This window comes from Photinus pyralis, unplaced genomic scaffold (genome assembly GCF_008802855.1).
Source record: "Photinus pyralis isolate 1611_PpyrPB1 unplaced genomic scaffold, Ppyr1.3 Ppyr1.4_LG3a, whole genome shotgun sequence".
Lineage (NCBI taxonomy): Eukaryota > Metazoa > Arthropoda > Insecta > Coleoptera > Lampyridae > Photinus > Photinus pyralis.
The window spans coordinates 7912312-7933407 of record NW_022170509.1 but is presented as its reverse complement, the minus strand read 5'-3'; the positions used below and the strand labels follow the sequence as shown (position 1 = coordinate 7933407).

The following is a 21096-nucleotide window of genomic DNA, read 5'->3' as shown; positions in this document are numbered from 1 at the left end:
GAATATTCCCGAGGCGAATCTTCCGAAGGCGCATGTTCCGTCACGATTCTTCGGGAGGTGAATCTTCCGGGGGTAAATTGTTTGGAGCCGAATATCCGAGAGCGAATTTTGGGAGCTGAATTTACCAGGACGAATTTTTGGGAGCAAACTTCTCGCACACGTTTCCATTTAAGTTTACTTAAACCTTTCAAGTTCTCAAATTCCCTTCATGCTCCCTCAAGTTTGTCTCAATTCATTCTTGCGCGCCCTTCTCAAGTTACTCTCAGATTCAAATTCTGTATGTAACCCTTTACGCCAAGTTCCTCCGAGCGCCCTCTACGTTCATATCAGATTCTTCTCAAGTTTTCCTAAAGTTATTCGTTCCTATTTCAGTTTCCCCCTCTAATCCTTAACCTTTTCCTCAAGTTCTCCTCAAATCCTTTTCCAGATCCTCAAATACCTTTCACACTCTCGTTAAGCTTCTCTCAATTTCAGCTAAATCCGTTCTCAAGTTCCTGTTAGGCTTTCCTCAAGTTCTTCTTCAGCTTTCCCTAAATTCTCATCCAACTACTCTCGTGGTTCCCATCAAGTTTGTTTAAAATTAATTGTTCTTCTTTAAACTGTCCTCGATTTCAGGCTCGACAAGATGTTATTGATGGTAGAATCAAAATTGGCTAAAAGAGTAGTCTCAACAAAATGACAGCTACCGCGCTTTTCCCTTCCCCTTATCAAAATCTGATGATTGGAATAGGGAAGAACTGGTTTTACCCTTCATGGTAGTGTAATGAAAAATGTCAAAGAAAGGAATTCATTTCTATCAACCACAGTTTTCCTTCTCGACCTCTTATCGTGATCGGTTATGGTTCCTCATATCTCAATAGATTGTCGGAGGAGAATACTCACAAAGGGTGATGGGAACCCATTGGTGATACGCAAATGTCTTAAAAACGGTATGTCGGTGGAGAGTGGGGTTGGGGTGTTGGGGTTGAGTATAGGAGTTCTGCACAATTTATACTTGTTAATATCTACAGCTCAACATATAATGGGAAGTTCATTGATTTTTCATTTTTATCTACCACAAAATCATGAAAAAATCATTGAACCTTCCAAGATAGTTTGATCTGTAGATATTACAAATTCTTCGTTTATTGAGCAATTGAATGAAGAACATTAATTAATGATTTAGGTACATTATTACTGCCTAGTAGACAACTCTAAAACTATTGTATTAAACTTGATGTTGTACATTTTCTCTGATAATCGACCATTTCCAGACTTATCAGAGACTGTCAATAGAAATAGGCGGTGAATGGTAAAATTTTCAGTTGCTAACATGTGGAGCAAAAGTGAAGTGAAATTTTCAGACTTCAAAATGGGTCCGGAGGTAAGAGTACTATTACGTCCTCCCCTAAACCTTTGCAATTATTTTTAACTCATTTCTAGAAACATAAGAAATGCTTTATTTTGTTCACTTTGTCCGTCCGTCCGTCAGTCTGTCATTATGGTTTACAGGACAGCTTGGTAACGGCTATTTTACTCGTCCGGGCGCAAAAACGGCACCTAACTACACTATCCGGATACAATCCGCATATCTACCTACATTAAATTCGTCATTTTTGTGTCTCTTTTCCTAAGTTCAATTTCTTGGGGATTTCTAATTATAGAACTTTTATACAAACAACGATGTAAATGTATTAAATGCACCACCCTGTGCATCAGCATTATAAAGTTTTGAAGAATGTGGAATTTCGTTTTTTAGTCAATAATTTATCGTTAGCAAGACTGCGTAGAAGGAAAGTGGAATTTATGATAATTATATGTAATTATTAAAATTGAACGTAGGTACCAGAAAAGGTCCTGCGCTAAGTTTTAACCTCGCGTTTAGTTTAATTTCAATCACTCATAAAACAATTAATCGTATTGTCAGACTGTTCGTATCCATTTGAAATATCTTAAGCGGAAATAGTGCATAGTAAAAAACTGAGTGGACATAACGATGGCTGCCTCTATCCATATAAGCACCCAACGATCGCAGCATACAAATGGGGCATAATGAGATGAGATAAAAGTAAAAAGTAGGCGGCTACACGCCACGTTCCTTTGCAGAGGAAAGGACCATTGCCACTTTACTTTGGCAACATTGGTCAACATTTTTTTATACTCCAAATAACGGATAAATGAATTCCTTGTAATTTATCTCTTCTACGAATTCAATTTAAATACCGATTTATATCTGAAGCAAACCAATTAATGAGCTATCGAAGATCAATTGATCAGATAAATTCATATCCTTAATAATTGGAAGACATAAGAAACCAAAGGTGACATCATCAATAAATCAAAGCAACATTTACCCAATTATATTACCTGTTGATTCTTTTCTGTTGCATTGTCCCCGTCTACAATCATTTTATATACCCACCTCCCAGTAGCATCCCAATATGAATCACTTATTGAAAAAAGCTAACATTTCAAAAGGTGTGATGTGATGATAATCGACCCCCCGGTACGATTTAACCCTAGTTGAGGCAACAAAGGGAGTCTACTCCTTTTTTTATCAAGTTACTAGACAAGGGTTCGACCCTTTTCATGTTTCTACTTTAAACGCAACACTACATTAGTTCATTATTTTATTCCATATAATAAATACGGTATTAACTAAGCAACACGCGGATATGAACTCGTTAGTCTCTATCTGAGATTGTCAAAATTAAATCGACAGTTAATAACGCATTAGCAAATCCGCTCCAGCGATCGTAATTTGCATATCGTTCATGCTGTGTTTATAGAGTAGTATAGGATGATTAATACCGTTAATCTATACTTCAACATACAGAACTCTAAGAAGGCAGTACCATAGATTAAAAAAAACAAGTTATAAAATTACTTTTTAAATTAAAAATTACAACCACCAGGTTGGCAAGGCAAATGTGTTGATCTTCTCAATCGCACAATCTTCATTATTATACGGATTTAGACAATATACGATTCGTATAACGGAGGATTTTAATTATTTTTTTAATTTATGGGACGTTTTCTAATCTTCAATAATAACCAGCTTATAGGTTACCTAGTTAACCATTAAGATACGAAGAAATGTGTTTTGGCGATTAGAGCACTGCACATTCCGCTTGCAGAAATAAGGGTTAACAAACTTTCATGCGCCGTTCTCTTTTCAGGTGGTTCAATTTTTTAAACTTATCCATTATCCGGTAAAAGTGAAACATTTTCCACGGTTTTCTATAGCCTCCCAATATCCAAATTTCAAACCCACTATGGAAAATACGAACATTTTGTATTTTACACAGTGCTACTTCATTTTGTAGCTTTGCCGTAAGACAAATCGTTTTTGCAATGGAGAAATCGTAAACTTTCCATTAAAAATGTTATCAGACATTTAATCGACTTGCGAAATGTCTAAAGTTAGCGCTGGCACGTAGATTGTTAGGAAAAGTGCAATATTGCATCCATATTTGCTATTTTCTTTTCCCGGCTAGTTCTGCACTGGCTCCGACCATTTTGGAGGTCTCATTTATGTTCTGAAGAAATTGCTGAAAGTCAAGCGTTCGATCCTCTACCTTAAAGGGATTTGAACCGAGTCTGTGTTTGAAGGGGGTGATTTTCAGCAATACTAACGTTAATTAGGCCCCGATTCTTTAGGACAAGTATAATTAGGTTTAAAACTTTTTTTTATCGCAAATCCATTTGCTCAATCTATAGAATCTATACACAACTGAATGAAACAATTGTGCTCAATGAATGTACTATAATTTTTTCAATAGTCGCCTTATAAGGGAAACCCCAAGTTTCGAAAACGATTTACATACTTACAACGTAAAATTAAAATCGACCACTAACCTTCTTTTGTATGCATTAAAAACTGATATTTTTTTCAAACAAAGGGCGTTTGGCCTCACGGAATTATCAGTAAATTAATCTGATCTAATCCAACATAAAGATAAAATAAAATAAAACAATTTCCACCTCTTCAAATCAAGATTTTTTTCAAAAATAGTACAAAAAATACAACATGTTCATGTAGGAGAATAACTCAATTCATAAAAATCTTGTCTTATTTATTTAAAAAATTTGTTATGGCACTTAAAGGAATATGTTTCATCATCAATGCTAAGGGGTTGAATCTGTATCTTAATCAGTATTTTGATAGGTAGGGTTTCTTTAAGCAAAAGCAAGACCATCAGATTATTACCCAAAATAACTGTAAGTTTCTATCTTTAAAATTATTAATGTACAAGTAATTTTTTATTGTTCTTTTTATTTTTGTAACCCAATACTTTTGAGGATCTTTGCTTATTAACGAGCTCCTAAAAGCGAGTTCATGACTTTGCCCGCTCGTCCGTCCGTTCGGTTGTGTATATGATAACTCGCGAACGCCGTTTCGAATTTTCCAATTCTGTTTGCGGTATATAAGGTATAATTCTTCTCCGTTTCAAAAATTACAATTTTTGGCTTCTTAGCTCGAGCTTTTTGGACATGTTAAAAGTTCATGTTGACGTTTTAGATCATTTTAAGAAACTTTTAAAGAATTTTTTCTCTCCGTATACAGGGTGTCTTAAATTGAGTATGATGCATGGCTATCTTTGTTATTTTTATACTATATATATTCGATTTAAATTGGTAAAGTTGTGAAGTTTTTGATGCTGATGGATATTCCGATGCGATATTTAAAAAAAATAATTCGTTTCGTAGATCAATTGGAAAGAAGTGAAAATCGACATTTTTTAAAAGTTCAAATATTTTAGTAACAAAGAGAGCTATCGAAAAAAGTTTCCAATAAAAGTTGGGATAACACTTAGTATTTTATTTGGGAATCAACCTTACATTTTTGCATCGAAGTTTACAATGTATTTCGTATGGACATAATTCCATGGCTGATCGTTTATTGTCTCGCATAGTCACCATCGACACGTCCATGGAATTATTGCCATTAGAAATGCATGGTAAACTTCGAGGCAAAGTGTAAGGTTGATTCCCAAATGAAATACTAATTACTGGTTTTGTAATTTTTTTCTCTATCGAGTGACGTAAAAATCCAATATGACGTCCATTTAAAATAAGGAAGTTGATGTCAATATATCGGAAACCGCCATTTTAAAATATTTTCTCTACGTTCATTGATTTTATCCCATCCAATAGGTATTGCAACTTTTATTCGAAACTTTTTTCGATAGCTCTCTTTGTTACTAAAATATTTGAACTCTTTAAAAATGGCGATTTCCACTTTTTTTAAATTATCTACGAAACGATTTATTTTTTCAAAATATCGCATCGGAATATCCATTAGCATAAAAAACAACACAACCCAATTTAACCGAATCTGTAAGTATAATAATAACAAAGATAGCCATGTTATCCTACTCAATTTAAGACACCATGTATACGTGCATACGTACCGTTGGAAATTTTCCGAGGTTTTGGATATGTATATTAGCATATCATATGGAAACGAAAAATAACGGGCCAAATTAAAAAAAAAAGTTTTTTGAGCGCCATAACGCCGACCTTTTTTTTTCAAATAGCAACTTAAAATTTTTATTAATTTTTCTGTGTACAACCTACAAAACTTGTGGCGGGTTTTATCACAAAAAAGCTGAAAAAATGCCAAAGTTAAAAATCTAATATAATTTTTTTCGCAAAAACGCTCATATTGATTTCGTTAAAATTTTGGTAGTGTACAGGTTGGTACGCCATTTATTTTAAAAGATAGAAAAAATGGTCTGGAGGTGTCTGGAGCTCAACTTTAAAGAGAAAATCACTGGTGCAAGCGGAATTCAGCTATCTCTAATCATTGGGTCGCTAGGGGGCGATTCTTGAATTTAGTCAATTATTTAGATAATAGATAATTCATTTTGGAAAAATCTTTCTTAGAGCACTTTATGTACGATCAATCGCTTAACACAGTTTTTATACAGGGTGCTTGAAAAGAGCGTAAAATTTCCTAAATTTTTGTTATATTTGTATTAAATATTATTTGCAATACTGCATTTTATACATTAAAATATTTTTAGTGGAGAACAAAAAATGGCAGAATTGTTTAATACGACAACCCCTTCTGTATAATCTTAATCTGTATTATTTATTGATATTATTTGTTTTATTCACATAAGTTTTCACGTTCTTTGTTTATTGTGTGTTATTTGAAATTAAACATATTTGGAATTGATGAAAATAATAGTAATAATAATAATATTGCCTTTATTATTCCAAAAAAAGAAAACAAAGATTTATTCCAGTACATTAAGGGCGAAGTTCAGCACTGCAGCAATGTCCAAATAACCAAGAAATTGTCGTTGTTAACAACCCTGCCATCTTTTATTCGGCATGTAAACCTAGATGTCTGCAATAAAAACCCCATTAAGTGCACATAAAGGTATAGCCTCTTTCCATTTTTTTAAAATTGTTTATGGTAAATTTTTTATGTACAGTCAATTTCACTTCACGATTCGTCTTCGATTGCGGGTGCTGTAATTTTTATACTACAGCGCACATTCAAGCTACACTATAAATGCGCATAAAAGTATATGTAGTCCTTTTTGCGTTTCAAAAATATTTTATTTTCAAAAACTCATTTTTGTATAACAATCAGGTAATTGCGAAGGCTGTAACTTTTGTGGTACCTACTTCAATTATTTTGTTTTCAGGATCAACTTTTACAACTCCAAAAAAAGTATAGCCCCTCCTCGTATCAAAAATTGTTACTTAACGATTTGTCTATTGTTGTAGTACATGGAATATGCTTGTTTCCTTGATTGATTTTGTTCACAGGGTCCTTTTCCGTTACAAAAATTACAATTTTTTTAGAAAGACTCACTTTTACATTACAATCCGTTTATTGCGAGGGCTGTTTTTGGGGTACGAATATTTTTATTGATATTGTTTGCAGGATCCACAAACCGTCTTTTTAGTACACATAAAAGTAAACCGTTTCCTTTTCCAAAAATTTTAAGAAAGCCAACTTTTACATACTGTAGCGTTGGGGTTGTAAATCCTACAAAAGATAAAATTCGGTCGGTGATTATCGTATATCTTAAACCCGGTACGTTACCGACAGTTCGAAGATGGTTAACTGTTAACAATTATTATTGTATATATCTAAATTACACAGTTTGCAACTGCACCATGTGGTAATCTGATGCTCAAACAGATCAAATTAGTATTTGCGTCATAGATACACGACGATTGACAGTTTTTCAAATCAATTGGGAGAAGGCATTTCTGGGTCAGAGCAACTCCAAAAAAAACTGTGGCTGTTGACATAATAATCCCATGATTATACGAAGAACGAAAGCATGCCAAAAATTAACATAGGAGATTAGTGAATGAACCTAATTCATTATGCAAGTGACCTATCAAATTTGAAGAGGGCTTTTCGCAAAGTGAGATAGAAGCTCAAAGCTTAAAAATGCCAATGTTTTGCAGGGACATTGTTTATTTTCTATCCAAAGAGGCCATCATTAATTATTCTCGTATCAGTAACGTATTTTCTGCGATTTTAGAAAAACTGTTCTGTATTACCATTGAATAAAGGATCTATTATTCAATGGTATTTATTTGTTTATTTATTTATATTACCGAACCTTTGCAGTAGACACTACATTTTGACAGACAAGAATTGAAAATTGACGTTTTTTTATGGTGGTCATTGATTGGAAATGGTTGCAAAATGTAAAATTGATCTACTCCAGCAGGTCAACAAATCTGTTATAATTTAGCAAACACAAATTACTTTTGCACATATAGAATATTCAAATATTTGAAACAGTAATCTATATTCAAAATTTCAGCAATGTCGCCAGACAAGCATACAAAAAGTATTCATGGCTGTCGTGGTATTCCATTTATTTTGGAACATGAATCCCAGACATTTGTATATTATTTATATTTGTCTCGTTTTATTTAAAAAACGCCGTATTAAAGTGTAGTTTTATGCGAATCGCTTTAGTCAAAATGGTCTTTGACAAAGAGTTAATCAGTATTCTAATTTAATTTTCAGTATCTATTCAAATTCATGAAAAAGCGACATAATCGTGAAATAAATATATATAGGTAGGTACCTAAAGATTAGTTCTGTACTGGTCTCGACTTAAGAATCCAGATAAGGTCCATTAAAGTGTCCGCCTGAAGCTCAAAGGCTGGCGCGACAGGACGATTTGTGAGAGTTCATTATAAAATAATTAATTTATAAAATAAAAAAGCACCGTGTACTGAATATACGTTCTCTTTATTTATTTTTTTCCGTTTTTTTTTCATTAACAGCATAACTCGATTTGTTGAGTGAGGCTAAACGAAATGGGACGGTTTCAACTACAACCTGCAAATATAATAAACAATTATTTGTAACGCACTTCGGGCATTTACTTATATTTAAAAATTGTGTTTTTGCACTTTGGCGAATAACAATTTTCTTGTTACTGTTTAATTGATACCCAGCATGCAGAGTTACATGTGTTGTTGAAATGAACATGAAATATTTTACGATGTTGTAGGTAGTAGCATTTCTTTCGATTAATACAACTGATGCTAGACAAAATTAAAATTTAAAACTTTTTTGGAAAATTGGATGGGCGATCGATAATCGATTCTATTGATTAATTATAGAAGGTCAATTACTTTAATTGATCGATTATAAATAATCCTTAACCTACAGCTTATGCGTCACGCATCAGCATGTTTTATGCAATTTTTCGTTTAATTGATTTGTCCTCCACCGCGTTCGATGATATACTATGAAATGGAAATGCGTCTACCAATCGATAACATTTTTTAGTGTTTTATAACGGTAGAATTAATTCATTTTTGGATGTTGGTTCATTTAAATAAACGCACGAAACTCGCCTTTAAAGTTCCGTTTCAACGAAAATACCCGCAATCACAATTGGATTTATGATGTCCGAACGAAAGCTACGAGCACGAGATTTTTTGCTGCTTGAACCGTAGTGCAAAAACTATTAATCTGAACAACACAGCGGAAGCCTGAATAATCCAGAACCCAACTCTATTTTTTCTAATGCGATCCCCGTATTCAAGATCGAAATTATCGTAGCTGTTCGGGTGATCGCACTGTTAGTCCAAACAAAATCAAATCAATTCAAAACTCTCTCTAGAGTGACCCCTACCTATTCTATTTAACTAGTTAACATACAAAATTGCTTCCTATTAACGAAAACGGCCATCTTTAATCACTGATAATATATAATATCATATATAATATAGGAATGACCTAATCTTTACGTGCTGCGGTTTGGGGAGATAGCAACGATTAGGAGAAGCACTTTATCTCTTGTTACCTCTACATTCTGTCTCTAGATTTCTGGAACGAGAACATCGTGTATACCTAGAATTGAAATACGTAGCACAAAAATATGATTCTGGAAACTAAGACCTCTACCCAACTCTAAATTTACTCAAATTTTGAAATGATCCAGCTTATTATTCAGCTACCCTGCTCACTCTCCGCTACAACAATGCGCACCCCTAAAAATGTCTGAAGTTCTAACTTCATAAAAATTCGAAAAATAAATCTAAATTGCCATTACATAATCGAGAACGTTTCTTACTTTCAGAGAAATTGTGTGCTAATACGGTAGCGAAGTGTGAAACAAACGCGCTAATTAAGATTTTGGGGAATTGGACCGGGATAACTTGCGAATTAGAAACTATTACTGCAAATAGGAACCATAGTTGTTATCTTCCTTAGCCAATATTCCGTAGAAACCTCGGATTACCGCAAGATCTTAATGTGGACTGAAGATATAATGCAATATTGATGCGCGATCGTGAAAAATTCAATTTGTTAGCATTAACTCTCTCTCTTTTTTTAGTTAGTGGCGGGCTACCTGAAAATGAAAACACCCCTTTCGAAACCACCCTATTATCTTGCATCATACACTATTCATTTCAGACTTGCAAAAATATAATAATCCAACTAAAGGTAAGTTCCCGACGAACAAAAACCATTGACTTCTTGAAAAGTTTATAATTCCGTCTTACGTAAAAAGGCGTTTGTGACGTGAAAAACGATCATAAGACAGAAATGACATTAAAAAGCTGAAGTACCAATTAACCATATTTATAAATATAGCAATTTTGTTCTAATTTATAATTGGCTTTGCGTCGGCAAGTTTGAAATACCTCTAAAGTGGACAGCCTGTTTTTAATAGTTGTTTTTGCATTTAATAAAAAATGGAATAGTGACAGTCTAACTGGACTTCTCATGCAGACTGCCACTCTCGCATTAAAAAAAGGAATAAATACAGGATTTTGCGATCTTTGAAACTGTCAAGTTTGATTAACCATTAAGAGGGAAATTGTATACCTAAACGCTTCTCAAAAATAAAGTTACTGAAAAAAATTTCGGGATCTCAATATCCGTAAGCCGAGTAAATTAATTGTAAGTGAAGTGCACGAATAATTTGCACTGGCGATGAGTAAATGTCCCATGTGGGTTTTAACTAACGGATCATTTATATTCCTTACTTTAATGTATTGTCTTATATTTAAAGTACGTTTATTGACAAGGCCGTAAATATTCCGCACAAAATGGCGTGTAGGTAATGGTAATGTAAGGCTAGTGTCAATTACGCGAGTTTTAAGCAGGGGCGGACGTGTGGTACGCCATAATTCAGAAAATTTTCTCAACCGCCAGTGATTGTTCGTCCATTCAGCTTTTATAAAATCAACTTCGTATTTTAATAAATTTACGGGGGTAGTTTATTAAGTATTTTTGTGGTTCTTCTCTCTACTTTAATTAGTAGGTACTCTAATTGTTACGCATCACCTCATAGATTATGACTATTTCAAAGAGGAGTCGCGGTCAATTTGAGACCCGAACAGAATCTTCTTAGCTTAGGCCTCCAATTATTTGCACCAAAAGAATCCAAAGAATGAATTAACAAATTAATTAATTCATTCTGGGTACAAAATGGAATAATTTAACATGAGCACGTAATTTGGGCTCGATTAAACACAAAACTAACCATTTACAGCTGAAGCAAATTTATTCGACATAAATCGATCAAATAAGCTGAAAGAAAACTAGGCGCTCAGGGCCGGATAACACATGTACTATGCAACAAGCGATCGATTAAACAAGTTAAATTTAAATTAAAGTTTTAATTATCGTAAGTGAAGTAGTCCTTATCATCTTGTTATAATTGCGCAATTCAACAAACAGACGCACTAACAAATAATACAAAAACCAAGCGAATGATGCTTCGGAACTTTGTCTTCACATAAAACTCGATTTAGACGACACTGACTTCGTTGTAATTACAATTATAGTGCCCTTGGAAAAACTCCCTTTAACTGGATAACGTGAAGATCTTAAAGAAAGGCTTCTCTTCAGCAACAAACGCTCAATAACCACGGCACTGCAACTAAACATCTTCTTGAACGCCTCCGCTTAACTCGACTTAACTTTCACTTTGGTCACGACGTAAAGAAAATTCTTTAAACAATCTAGCTTTCTTCTACACAACTGCAATTAAACAAGATAGACTGCCCTTTCAAATACCTACAGCAATACATCAAAACAAACGGCTACGTTTCAAACGTCCACCATTTAACATCCTCCTCCACAATTTAAAACAATTTCCCTTTCTTTTCAACTTCCCCCAGTCGCCTCCACTGTCATAACAAATTAATGCATTGTTGAACGATAAACCGCACGTGTGTTTTCTTATCTTACAACTAATCTTACACCATAACAAAACTTATTATCTACGACCGGAGATAAACCATTTACAAATCCAATGCAATTATTTCCAGATGTTTAAATCTAGACTTTTAACACGTAATAAAATTGACCAATAATATTTGATTATTTAAACAATTAATAATTCGGATACAAAACATTGTATGTAAATTGCCCTCGAATTCAACTAAATATGATCGAATCTTGTGTCCAAATTACAACCGACTTTCAACATTAAAAATAGTTGAAATGCACATACAGGGTGTTGCATCGTTATTTATTTATTTATTTATTGTCCCTCTGGTTCTAGGCCCTCAACAGGCTTACGCCCAATTACAGAGTGACCCTCATAACGCTTTTTAGAGGTGAGGTAGAGGTTATTGCAGATGCCGAAGCCAAATAAAACGTCCGCTTGGCGTAGTTGACAAGTAAATTTAACTATCTATATATTTTCTAAAGTGAAATTTTTAGGAGTTGTTTAGGTATTGTCCAGGCCTTACCTATAAATATGTAACAACTGGTCAAAACATTTATACAAGGTGCTCAATAATTTATTCAAATTAATGTTTCTTCATCGATGGAATCTACACTGAAAACTAAAGACGGTTTGTAATCAGAGACATTGGAGTGGTGGGAGATGGCGTATCAAGGTGCGCGAAGAGGCTAATCAAGCAGCCGCCATTTTTATACACTTTGGAAGCGCGAAATTCAAATTTCAATCAACACATTCTGGGATAAATAAAACTAATGGCTCATAATAACATATTATTTATTGGTGATTGAATAAAATTAATTTAGTGAGCTGTTGCCGCACTAGAGGCCCAGACATTTTTTGTGTATATCTGCGACCTAAACTGAAAATTCGTATTTTTAAATAATTTTTTATTATTAATTTAATAAGCAGGAATTTGTGATTTTCTTCACTGAAGGCGAAGCATGAAAAATGGTGGTCCAATTCTTCAAACAAGTTATACTCATATGTTTTTTGAGCGACAGCAACCATGAAAGTGGCTATCCGAAATCATGTTATTCTCTTTTAAGCTCTTAATTATTGCCTGAAGCGAAGTGACTTTCTTGTTCAAATTTTTTATTTGTTTCTTAGCTTTATAAAGCTTTCTGCGGGATTTTAGTTGTTGTTCTCTCAAGTTTCGGAATTTTTCATTCAGTATTCCAGGCGTAATGCTATAATAATTGGAATAAGAAACTTGAATAATCTCAAAGTAATCTAATATAGTAATTTATTTATCAAGGACGAAAAGTGAATTTTCAAAGTACGAACAAGTTGAAATGGCTAGTGAGTACTTTTAAAAACACTTTTCGTTCGCGGTAAATACAAAATTTTATTTCATCCTGTAAAATTAATAAGAAAAATGATATTTCAATTTTGTGCAAATTATTCGTAATAATTAAGTAAGCGGTAACCAATGTCACATTTCCTTAGCGATGAAAAAAAAAGTAATTAAAGTCAACATTAAAATACTAGGACTTTAATAATCAACATTAAAGTACTAGAACTTTAAAGATGTCCTTTTTGTACTATAAATAGTCCAAAAAAATTAATTTTTGAACCCAGGATGAAATAAAACATGTTCTTTTTTCGAGGTTCTTGGGAGAACTCTCCAAAAATTGTGATCAAGGTGTCAATGAGTAATTGAATTCAGAATTTCTGAAAAAAACACAAGTTGTAGTCAGTTTCATCAAAATGGCAATAAATCCCTGCTTATTAGGCTATAGAACAAAACCCAGTTGGAAAAATAATCCGCATTTTAAACTCAATATGAAAAAATAATTTCAAAATATTCGGAAGTCCCTCCTCTTGAATTATATTCTAACCACATTTGGAATTCCACAATAATTCCGAAACAATTCGCTATAATGTAGTCCCCCTTTTTTCTTTACTAATAGTTTGGATCTTTTTTCCAAAAAGTTAAGATCCTGAATTAAACGACACCCCGATCATAATTTTCGTAAAGTTTTATAGAAATAATACATGTTAACTAAGCTAAAGCACTTACTTATATGAATGATCTCTTTGAACAATTAAAATTTTACGTCTTCTTTTCCTACTAGCGTTAGAACTGCTACCGGTTGACGATGAGAATCTATTTATTCTACGATAAAATTAAAAATACATCTATTAATAATAAACTTTCGCGCTATTCGACATACTTACTCGGAAATTTGCCCAACTCCAGAAGTCGATGCCCTCGAAGAATCAATTGAAAATTGCAAGGTATTCGAAGACGAAAGGCCTTCTTTCTCTCTTCGTGAAGGTGTTGATGATAAACGTAATGATGGAACAGCGGAGGGAACCAAGTATTTTTTACCATTTTTTATAATAAAACAGTTTCTTTCGAAATGTTTGGAGCCAATTAGTTTATACTTGGTGGATTCCAAGTCTAATAAATTATCTTTGCCCAAAATATGGAGCCATTGTTCGAGCTTGCCGGAGTCTCGAGGTAACCTAAAATCAAATGAAATAAACTAATACAATTACTAACAAGTATTGAAGAATTGGAAAGTTACGTCATTTCTCAATTATTAACTATGTGATTACCAAGTAAACGGTAAGGTTTTGAGTCAAAAAATCCGATTTTAAGCACGTGTTTCTTACCTGTGGAACGTTACACCTTCTGGCTTGAAACGCCGAATATTTTTGCAGCTTTCCACTGTACAAGTCATTTCTAAACACTTTAGAGAGCACCAGCACTCGACACTGTGAACTACGAAAGAATAAAGCCGAAATAAACGAAATTTTCCGGGAATTATTTTGAGGTTAAGTTGCTCTTGAACGTCAAATTTCAAATCACACGGAGAAACTGACAGAAACAGTGTAAAAATGGCGGCTTCAGTTGCGTCTCCCAAATTATTGGATGCGCACTTGTCGTTCCTCCATCTCCCACCACTCCAATGTCTCTGTTTGTAATTCCATTCCTATATCTAAAATGACCAGTTTTTGTAGAAATGAAAATGTGTGCATATATTATAAATGTTTAATTATTAGTTTGCGTTTGTTTAAGAAACCCCGAACACATATGTATAACATTTCAACATGGATAGTGTAACGGGTGGCCGCTTTAGCCGTTTTTTGTTAAAGTAATTTTTCGAATTTATATTTTGGTAAGTATACGAGGATTTACACATATACAGCTTTGTAGCGAAGAGAAATAAAAGTATGTCTGGAAACAAAAGGCGATGAATTTTCAAAAAAAGATATCTGGGGAGGATGAAAGAGGCGTGTATGCGGGAGGATGAGATAAGGTTGAACTTTAAAAAAAAGCAAGCACGTACTCCTTGAGTGCGAAAAGGGTGGTTATTCTGCGTATTGGCGAAAAGTTAGTGATTAAAATTCAAGAGTCGCCAGAGAGACGAGGTAAATTCGATCTCCGTTTGGAGAAAATTTAATCAAGTAACAGAAAAGTGTTCCCGAGTTTTATTTTGAGTGGGAAATTCCAATTAAGAACGCCGCTGCTACTTATTCAACCGCGTATTTAAGAACGCACCTTTAAGGCGCCTATGAACTGAATCTGAAATGACCTATAAAAGGACAAAATAGTTTATAAAGGATACGGTTTTACAGTTGCTTTGGAAATTAGGTCGATGTTGGATATTGTAGGAAATATAGTACACATTAATCCTACGGATTTTTATTTTCGATATTTATCATATTTTTTGAAATAATTAGAGTCGTTGATAAAACGAATTTAAAGGATAACTGGAGTTCTATTTTCGCGATGAACATGGTTGTTGGCGATTTATAATCTGCTAATAAAGCACTTTAATCCTACGGATAGCAATTTTTTTCATCTTTTATAGAAAAGCGACAAATTGGTAAAAAGATTTGGGTGACGTCACGAATTTTTCAGTGATTTAAATCGAAGTTAGGCAGCTTAGATTGCACCTCATACCTTCCGGCGAAATTGACTGTTGCTTTTGTACCTCGCTAATTATATGGTAATTAGATGATTAAATATGCATTATGACACAAATAAAGGGGAAATTCCTTTAAATATACACCTTTTTACCATCTTGTCGAGTTTCTTGTGGCTTATACTTTCATTGCGGGTATCTATAACTTTTTATTTTTTCCGCTGTTTTTTAATCCTACTGACCCCTCGTTCGCACGGCACATATGTACGGCAAAATGACCGAAACGTAATTTTGACCGAATGGAACGCAGTATAATCTGCTAACAAAGTCCACTATTCGTACGGATAGCTATTTTTTCATCTTTTATAGAAAAGGTCCAACTTTGAAAAAAGATTTGGGTGATTTAATCACTTTCGCAGTTCCTTTTATCAATAGCGGTTCCGCTTTAACACTTTTTAGACTTTCTATGAAAATTAAATTCATTTTAGGCACGTAAATAACAAATAGGTAATTTGATCAATAATGATCATAGTAAATACCGAGCAACGAATTTATTGCGATAAATCTTTATTTTGAATATAAAACATGCAGGGATACGTCTCACAACAACAGTGGAGGGACTCATAAGTATCAGGAAAAGATGATTTTAAAAAATAGACAAAGAAATGTTATACTTTTATATACAATATACAAATATTTACAATAAGAAAAGATACTTTATTAAATAATTAATGCATAGTGTTGCACCTCCCCCTCAACTCATGTAAATTGTTCTCAGGTCTTGTCCTCTACTTCTTCGTGGATCTACCAATTCCGGGAGTGTACGAAATTCTCACGGGACTACTTAATACTAATTACTATACTAAATTTTATTTTGCATTTTTGGATATTACAATTAAATTATGTGAATAGTAAGTTAGAATGTTATTATTCTGACATTGCAAAATAAAAACCTAATACGTTATGCGGGACAGTATGTTTACTCTGGCTTTCCTGCGGCCGACATTCCATAGTAACGGATACCCCATTACGCAATCATAATTATTATCTATCGACTATATTTACTGTGTCCTATTTTTTAAATACGTTTATCTCTGAGATACAGCGTGGAAACGAAAAGTTTGATTTTTTGACACGTGATCATATGTTACTACCCATGTAATATAAATTTTAGATCTTTTTGCGTAGAATCCTGTGGCGTAATCAATTGGACCACCGTTTCTGAGATTTGACCCAAAATAGGTATCTTTTAAATGGAACGCCCTATATCTATAACATAATTTTTTTTTCATTCTTTATCCTGATTACAATTATGTATCAGCATTATTGACTGGTATTAATAGTTTGCCTTAGTTACCATGGATATAATAAAAAAACCATAATCTCTATTTAATCTGCTATTTGTATTTCAAACAGTAAAAACTTACGTTTTTATTCATTTTCATGGGTAAAATTGAAAAATTTATATAGGTTGTGTAATTAGGACAAAGAAAGCAAACAACTGATTTTATGAAACATACGGTGTTTAAAAAACACCAACTTCGGATCAAATCTCAGAGTGGTCCAAAACTTTTTTTACTAGTCCACTAGATTCTACGTAAAAATATCTAAAACTGATAGTTATTACCTTTCTTCTATTTTGCATGGGTAGCAAGCAGAGTTGGACTGGGTCACCTGGGTCACTAAATTAAACTGGGTCACTGGGTCGCTGGGTCACGTCATACTCTTTTCAGTTAGACCCAGTGACCCAGTTGACCCAGTGACCCAGTTTGACCCAGTGACCCAACTTGACCCAGTTTGACCCAGTGACCCAACTTGACCCAGTTTGACCCAGTGACCCAGTTTGACCCAGCGAAATTTCACCCGGGGACCCAATTCGACCCAGTCACCTAGTTTGATTGAATAACGCAGTTAAGTCAGTGCCCTCGGTTCAAGTGTACAGATTATGCAATAAATGAAATGCTGGTTTGTTGAAAATAATACTCGATTGCTTGACAACTGCCATTTCTGTGATGTTTGCTTTAATACTGCCGTAAAAAACTTTCCATGTCCCGAATTGTATTAGAATAATGTTATTTCTTTGCTTCAGGGCTTTCCAGTTTGCTTACAGGTGTTCATTCACATTTAATTTTTTTCTACTAGTTAGCTTAATCCAAATAAATCTTTTCTCTAAATACTTTCATTGACTACTTGACTACAAACTATAAACAAATGCATTTGATTTTTTTAGGTATTAGTTCTCTTGAATGAAATTGGGCTACGTGCTTGTTGCCGAATATTATTGAGGAAGTTTTTTTTTTAAATTAAAAGTTACTTGAAATTGTTTTGGATGATACCATTGAATAAAAATAGTGTTTTTATTCAATGATGATACCTAACAATAATTTAATTACTGGGCTACCGGGTCAGGACGGGTCACTGAGTAAAGCTGGGTCAAGATGGGTCACTGGGTCAAGCTGGGTCACCGGGTCAAGCTGGGTCACCGGGTCAAACTGGGTCAAGCTGGGTCACCGGATCAAGCTGGGTCACTGGGTCAAACTGGGTCACCGGGTCAAGCTGGGTCACTGGGTCAAACTGGGTCACCGGGTCAAGCTGGGTCACCGGGTCAAACTGGGTCACCGGGTCAACTGGGTCACCGGGTCACCGGGTCACTGGGTCACCGGGTCAGTAAACTAACTGGGTCACCGGGTCACTGGGTCACTCTATGCTTGACCCAGTCCAACTCTGGTAGCAAGATATGATAACATCACAAAACCTAAAACGTTTCGCTTTCCTCCTGTATATCAACAAACGTAACTAGATTGATTCGGTTGGTTTCTGGTGTCTCAATCTAAATTGGACACCGACCAAATTTTCATATATTTTATAATTATGAGGTACCTAACCATCGGCCTCATTTACAATCGCCGGTAATAATAGTGCACCATATGCAAAATAATATTGCTTTAGAGAAAAATATCCATACTTGAAAAACTCAAAATCCTTTGAATAAACACTAAACAGGAAAATACGTAAACTAATAGTATTTTAATTACCATGCAATAAATAAACAAGATGAATTTATTAATATCAATAGAAAAGCTCATTAGGCAAGTGTTATTAGGCTCCTTGCATTTATAATTAAATCCATTGAAAGGTTATAAATAAAGAGACACCAAATAGACTGGGACAAATTCAATCATCTCTTTCTACTTGTAACATGCTCTTTTGAAGAGGTTAGGCAACTTTACACACTCCGTTTAGCACAACAAATTTACTTCAGAGGCGCCTTAAGAAACGGTTCGTAATTAAAATTTGTAAGTTAGCGGGGTTTGTAGTAACGTCATATTTTACGAATGATAAAACGAGGGAACATTTTCTGATTGGAAACGCGCTCTTCACATACAAAAGGGAAAAATCCTGTATTGTATTTTATTAATTGATTTGATAAGAATCAGATCCAAGCAAAAGATTTTGGATATTTTGTTTCAGTGATTCGGAATTTTGGTTACATTACCATTCCTTTGGTTTGACTGATATTTTGTTTAGCAATGAGAATGAGTTGTATATTTTCACAGAAGAATGTACAATATTGTACAATGTACCAATAATTTGTTATATGGTAAAAGTAAAATTTCTAAATAAGAACCAAATTTAGCAGGACCACGTGATCACGCATGCGTCAAGATTCTGCTTGTTTGAAGTGCCAGAGCTATAAGCTACCGAATGCAATAAGAACGAACTTAATATTTTGAAAACTGTAGTTAAGGCCTCGGACGGACGGGCAGACGAAGAAAGTCACCATAATAGCGTCTCTCAACATGAGTTGGAAAATGCGTTAAAAATACTAACCCATATTCATAGTACCTCTACCTATCTTTCTTAATTACTTGCGTCAATAAGGTAATCTCCTATAATGAGTAAACGAGAGGGTAAGTTCTAAAACTTGGTTGATACGTTAGGTACCTACCTACGTTTGGAAGATCCTTTGTACCCTGTAATGATGATGTTTTGTTTGGTCATAAGGGAGAATATGTCCTAACAATACCACAAAAAAATCAAATTCTAAAGCACGCTGAATTAATGAACGATTTTGTTTTATTTAAAACATAATGGCGCGCCAGAAGTACAGCGTCCTGTGTGGAATTTCCAAGGACGCTGTCAGAAAACTTCCATTTCCCCAGCCTTCTGATTTACGCAATCAGCGCATAAAAACCATTTATGGTTCTAATTTGTTTTTTTTCGATCGCAGTTTCTATAAATTGTTAATTAATTAGTCAATTCGTAGATTCAACCGTGCGTCGCCACCTAGTAAATGAGACGTTTGTAAAACGTTCAAGATACATTTTCTGATTAAAGTAATTATTTTTGGGGGATAAATTATTTACATATTAAAACTAAAGTAGCGGACACGTGCATTGCGATAAATTTTGCACTCAATCCCATGCTTGAGAGAAGGACATTTGCATAAATGTCTACACTCCTTAATCTTTATGTTTTATTTATTAGTTTGCAGTATATTGCTATTTAAGTTACAGAATTAATCGATTTTTTTATTACAGGAAAATACATGGAAATTGTCAACCAAACATTCTAAGCGAATCTATTTAATCATTCATTACAAACTGTAGAAACAGTGGTCGAAGTGGCGGAAAAGAAGCAGGGGTGAGACTTTCAAGTAGCAACCCCTGCCTATTTCCTTAAATCGTAAGAGAGTTTTAATTATTGCTCAAAATTGGTTGCCATACATCCACATACTCCTCCAATTCGACTCACGTGTAGACGAAAGAAGTACTCAAACAACAGGGTGAGAAAAAAACCGTAAGAACCCACACAATTTTTGAAAAGGGATTTGAACGCAGTCGACGAGGCAGTCAACGTACCAAAAAATATTAGTGGAAAGGCTGTGACTGATGATGTTACAAAAAGTATCATTGTTTGCCCAAGGGATTAAAAAAACTGTTCTTTGATGAAGACACGTGATTGTGATGGACGAAATAGCGAAGGGGATACGTCGATAGATTTTCAAAAAAAATAACTAGCATCAATGGGTTACAATACGAGACCTGTTCAAAAAATGGAATGACACCCATCTCGGGACTTAAACCTTTTCCATCAATCAAAACTAATTTTTCCGGCCAATCAGAACGCTTGAGCTTGACATCTATAAATTTACTCCGCGTGGAGTAATTTCCCGTTGAATCAGCAGATCTCACTACAGGCTCGATAACCACATCTACAAAATCTTCCTCAAGGAAACGCGTTAATCCCACGACTCATTGGCGCCTTAAACTTTCTTAAGCACTTAAAAAGTGAGGACCACGTTCAGGAGCCCACGTAAAAACAGCATCTTAGCAGCATGCATGCACATTTGCACAATCAAACGATGAGATATAATTTTTAAAAAATCAAAAACATTTAATGTCAGAGTTGTTAATTGGGCACCGCTGTTGGGCGACAATTGTAACAGTAGTCCTCGCTCGTCTTAATAATTTTGATTTAACTTTCAAATCATATAATAAATACTGTCAAATTCTTGTAATATTATGCCGTCG

General features: G+C 34.3%; 1 protein-coding gene across 1 annotated transcript; it reads right to left on the bottom strand.

The window, feature by feature from the left end:
- Window positions 1-12444: 12444 nt before the first annotated feature.
- On the bottom strand, window positions 12445-14592 carry LOC116165919 (THAP domain-containing protein 1-like). Its single transcript, XM_031480672.1, has 4 exons — window positions 14307-14592; window positions 13866-14156; window positions 13708-13803; window positions 12445-12874 (listed from the first exon to the last, which is right to left on the bottom strand). The coding sequence occupies exons 1-4, from the start codon at window positions 14372-14374 to the stop codon at window positions 12667-12669; spliced, it is 663 nt and encodes a 220-aa protein (XP_031336532.1). The 5' UTR covers window positions 14375-14592; the 3' UTR covers window positions 12445-12666.
- Window positions 14593-21096: the final 6504 nt, after the last annotated feature.

Excerpts from the sequence above, each read along its gene's own strand:
- LOC116165919 (XM_031480672.1), bottom strand. The coding sequence starts at position 14,374 with ATGACTTGTACAGTGGAAAGCTGCAAAAATATTCGGCGTTTCAAGCCA. Across the intron at positions 14,157-14,306 it reads GAAGGTGTAACGTTCCACAG|GTTACCTCGAGACTCCGGCA; the intron begins GTAAGAAACACG and ends ATTTGATTTTAG. Across the intron at positions 12,875-13,707 it reads CAAAGAGATCATTCATATAA|CATTACGCCTGGAATACTGA; the intron begins GTAAGTGCTTTA and ends CAATTATTATAG.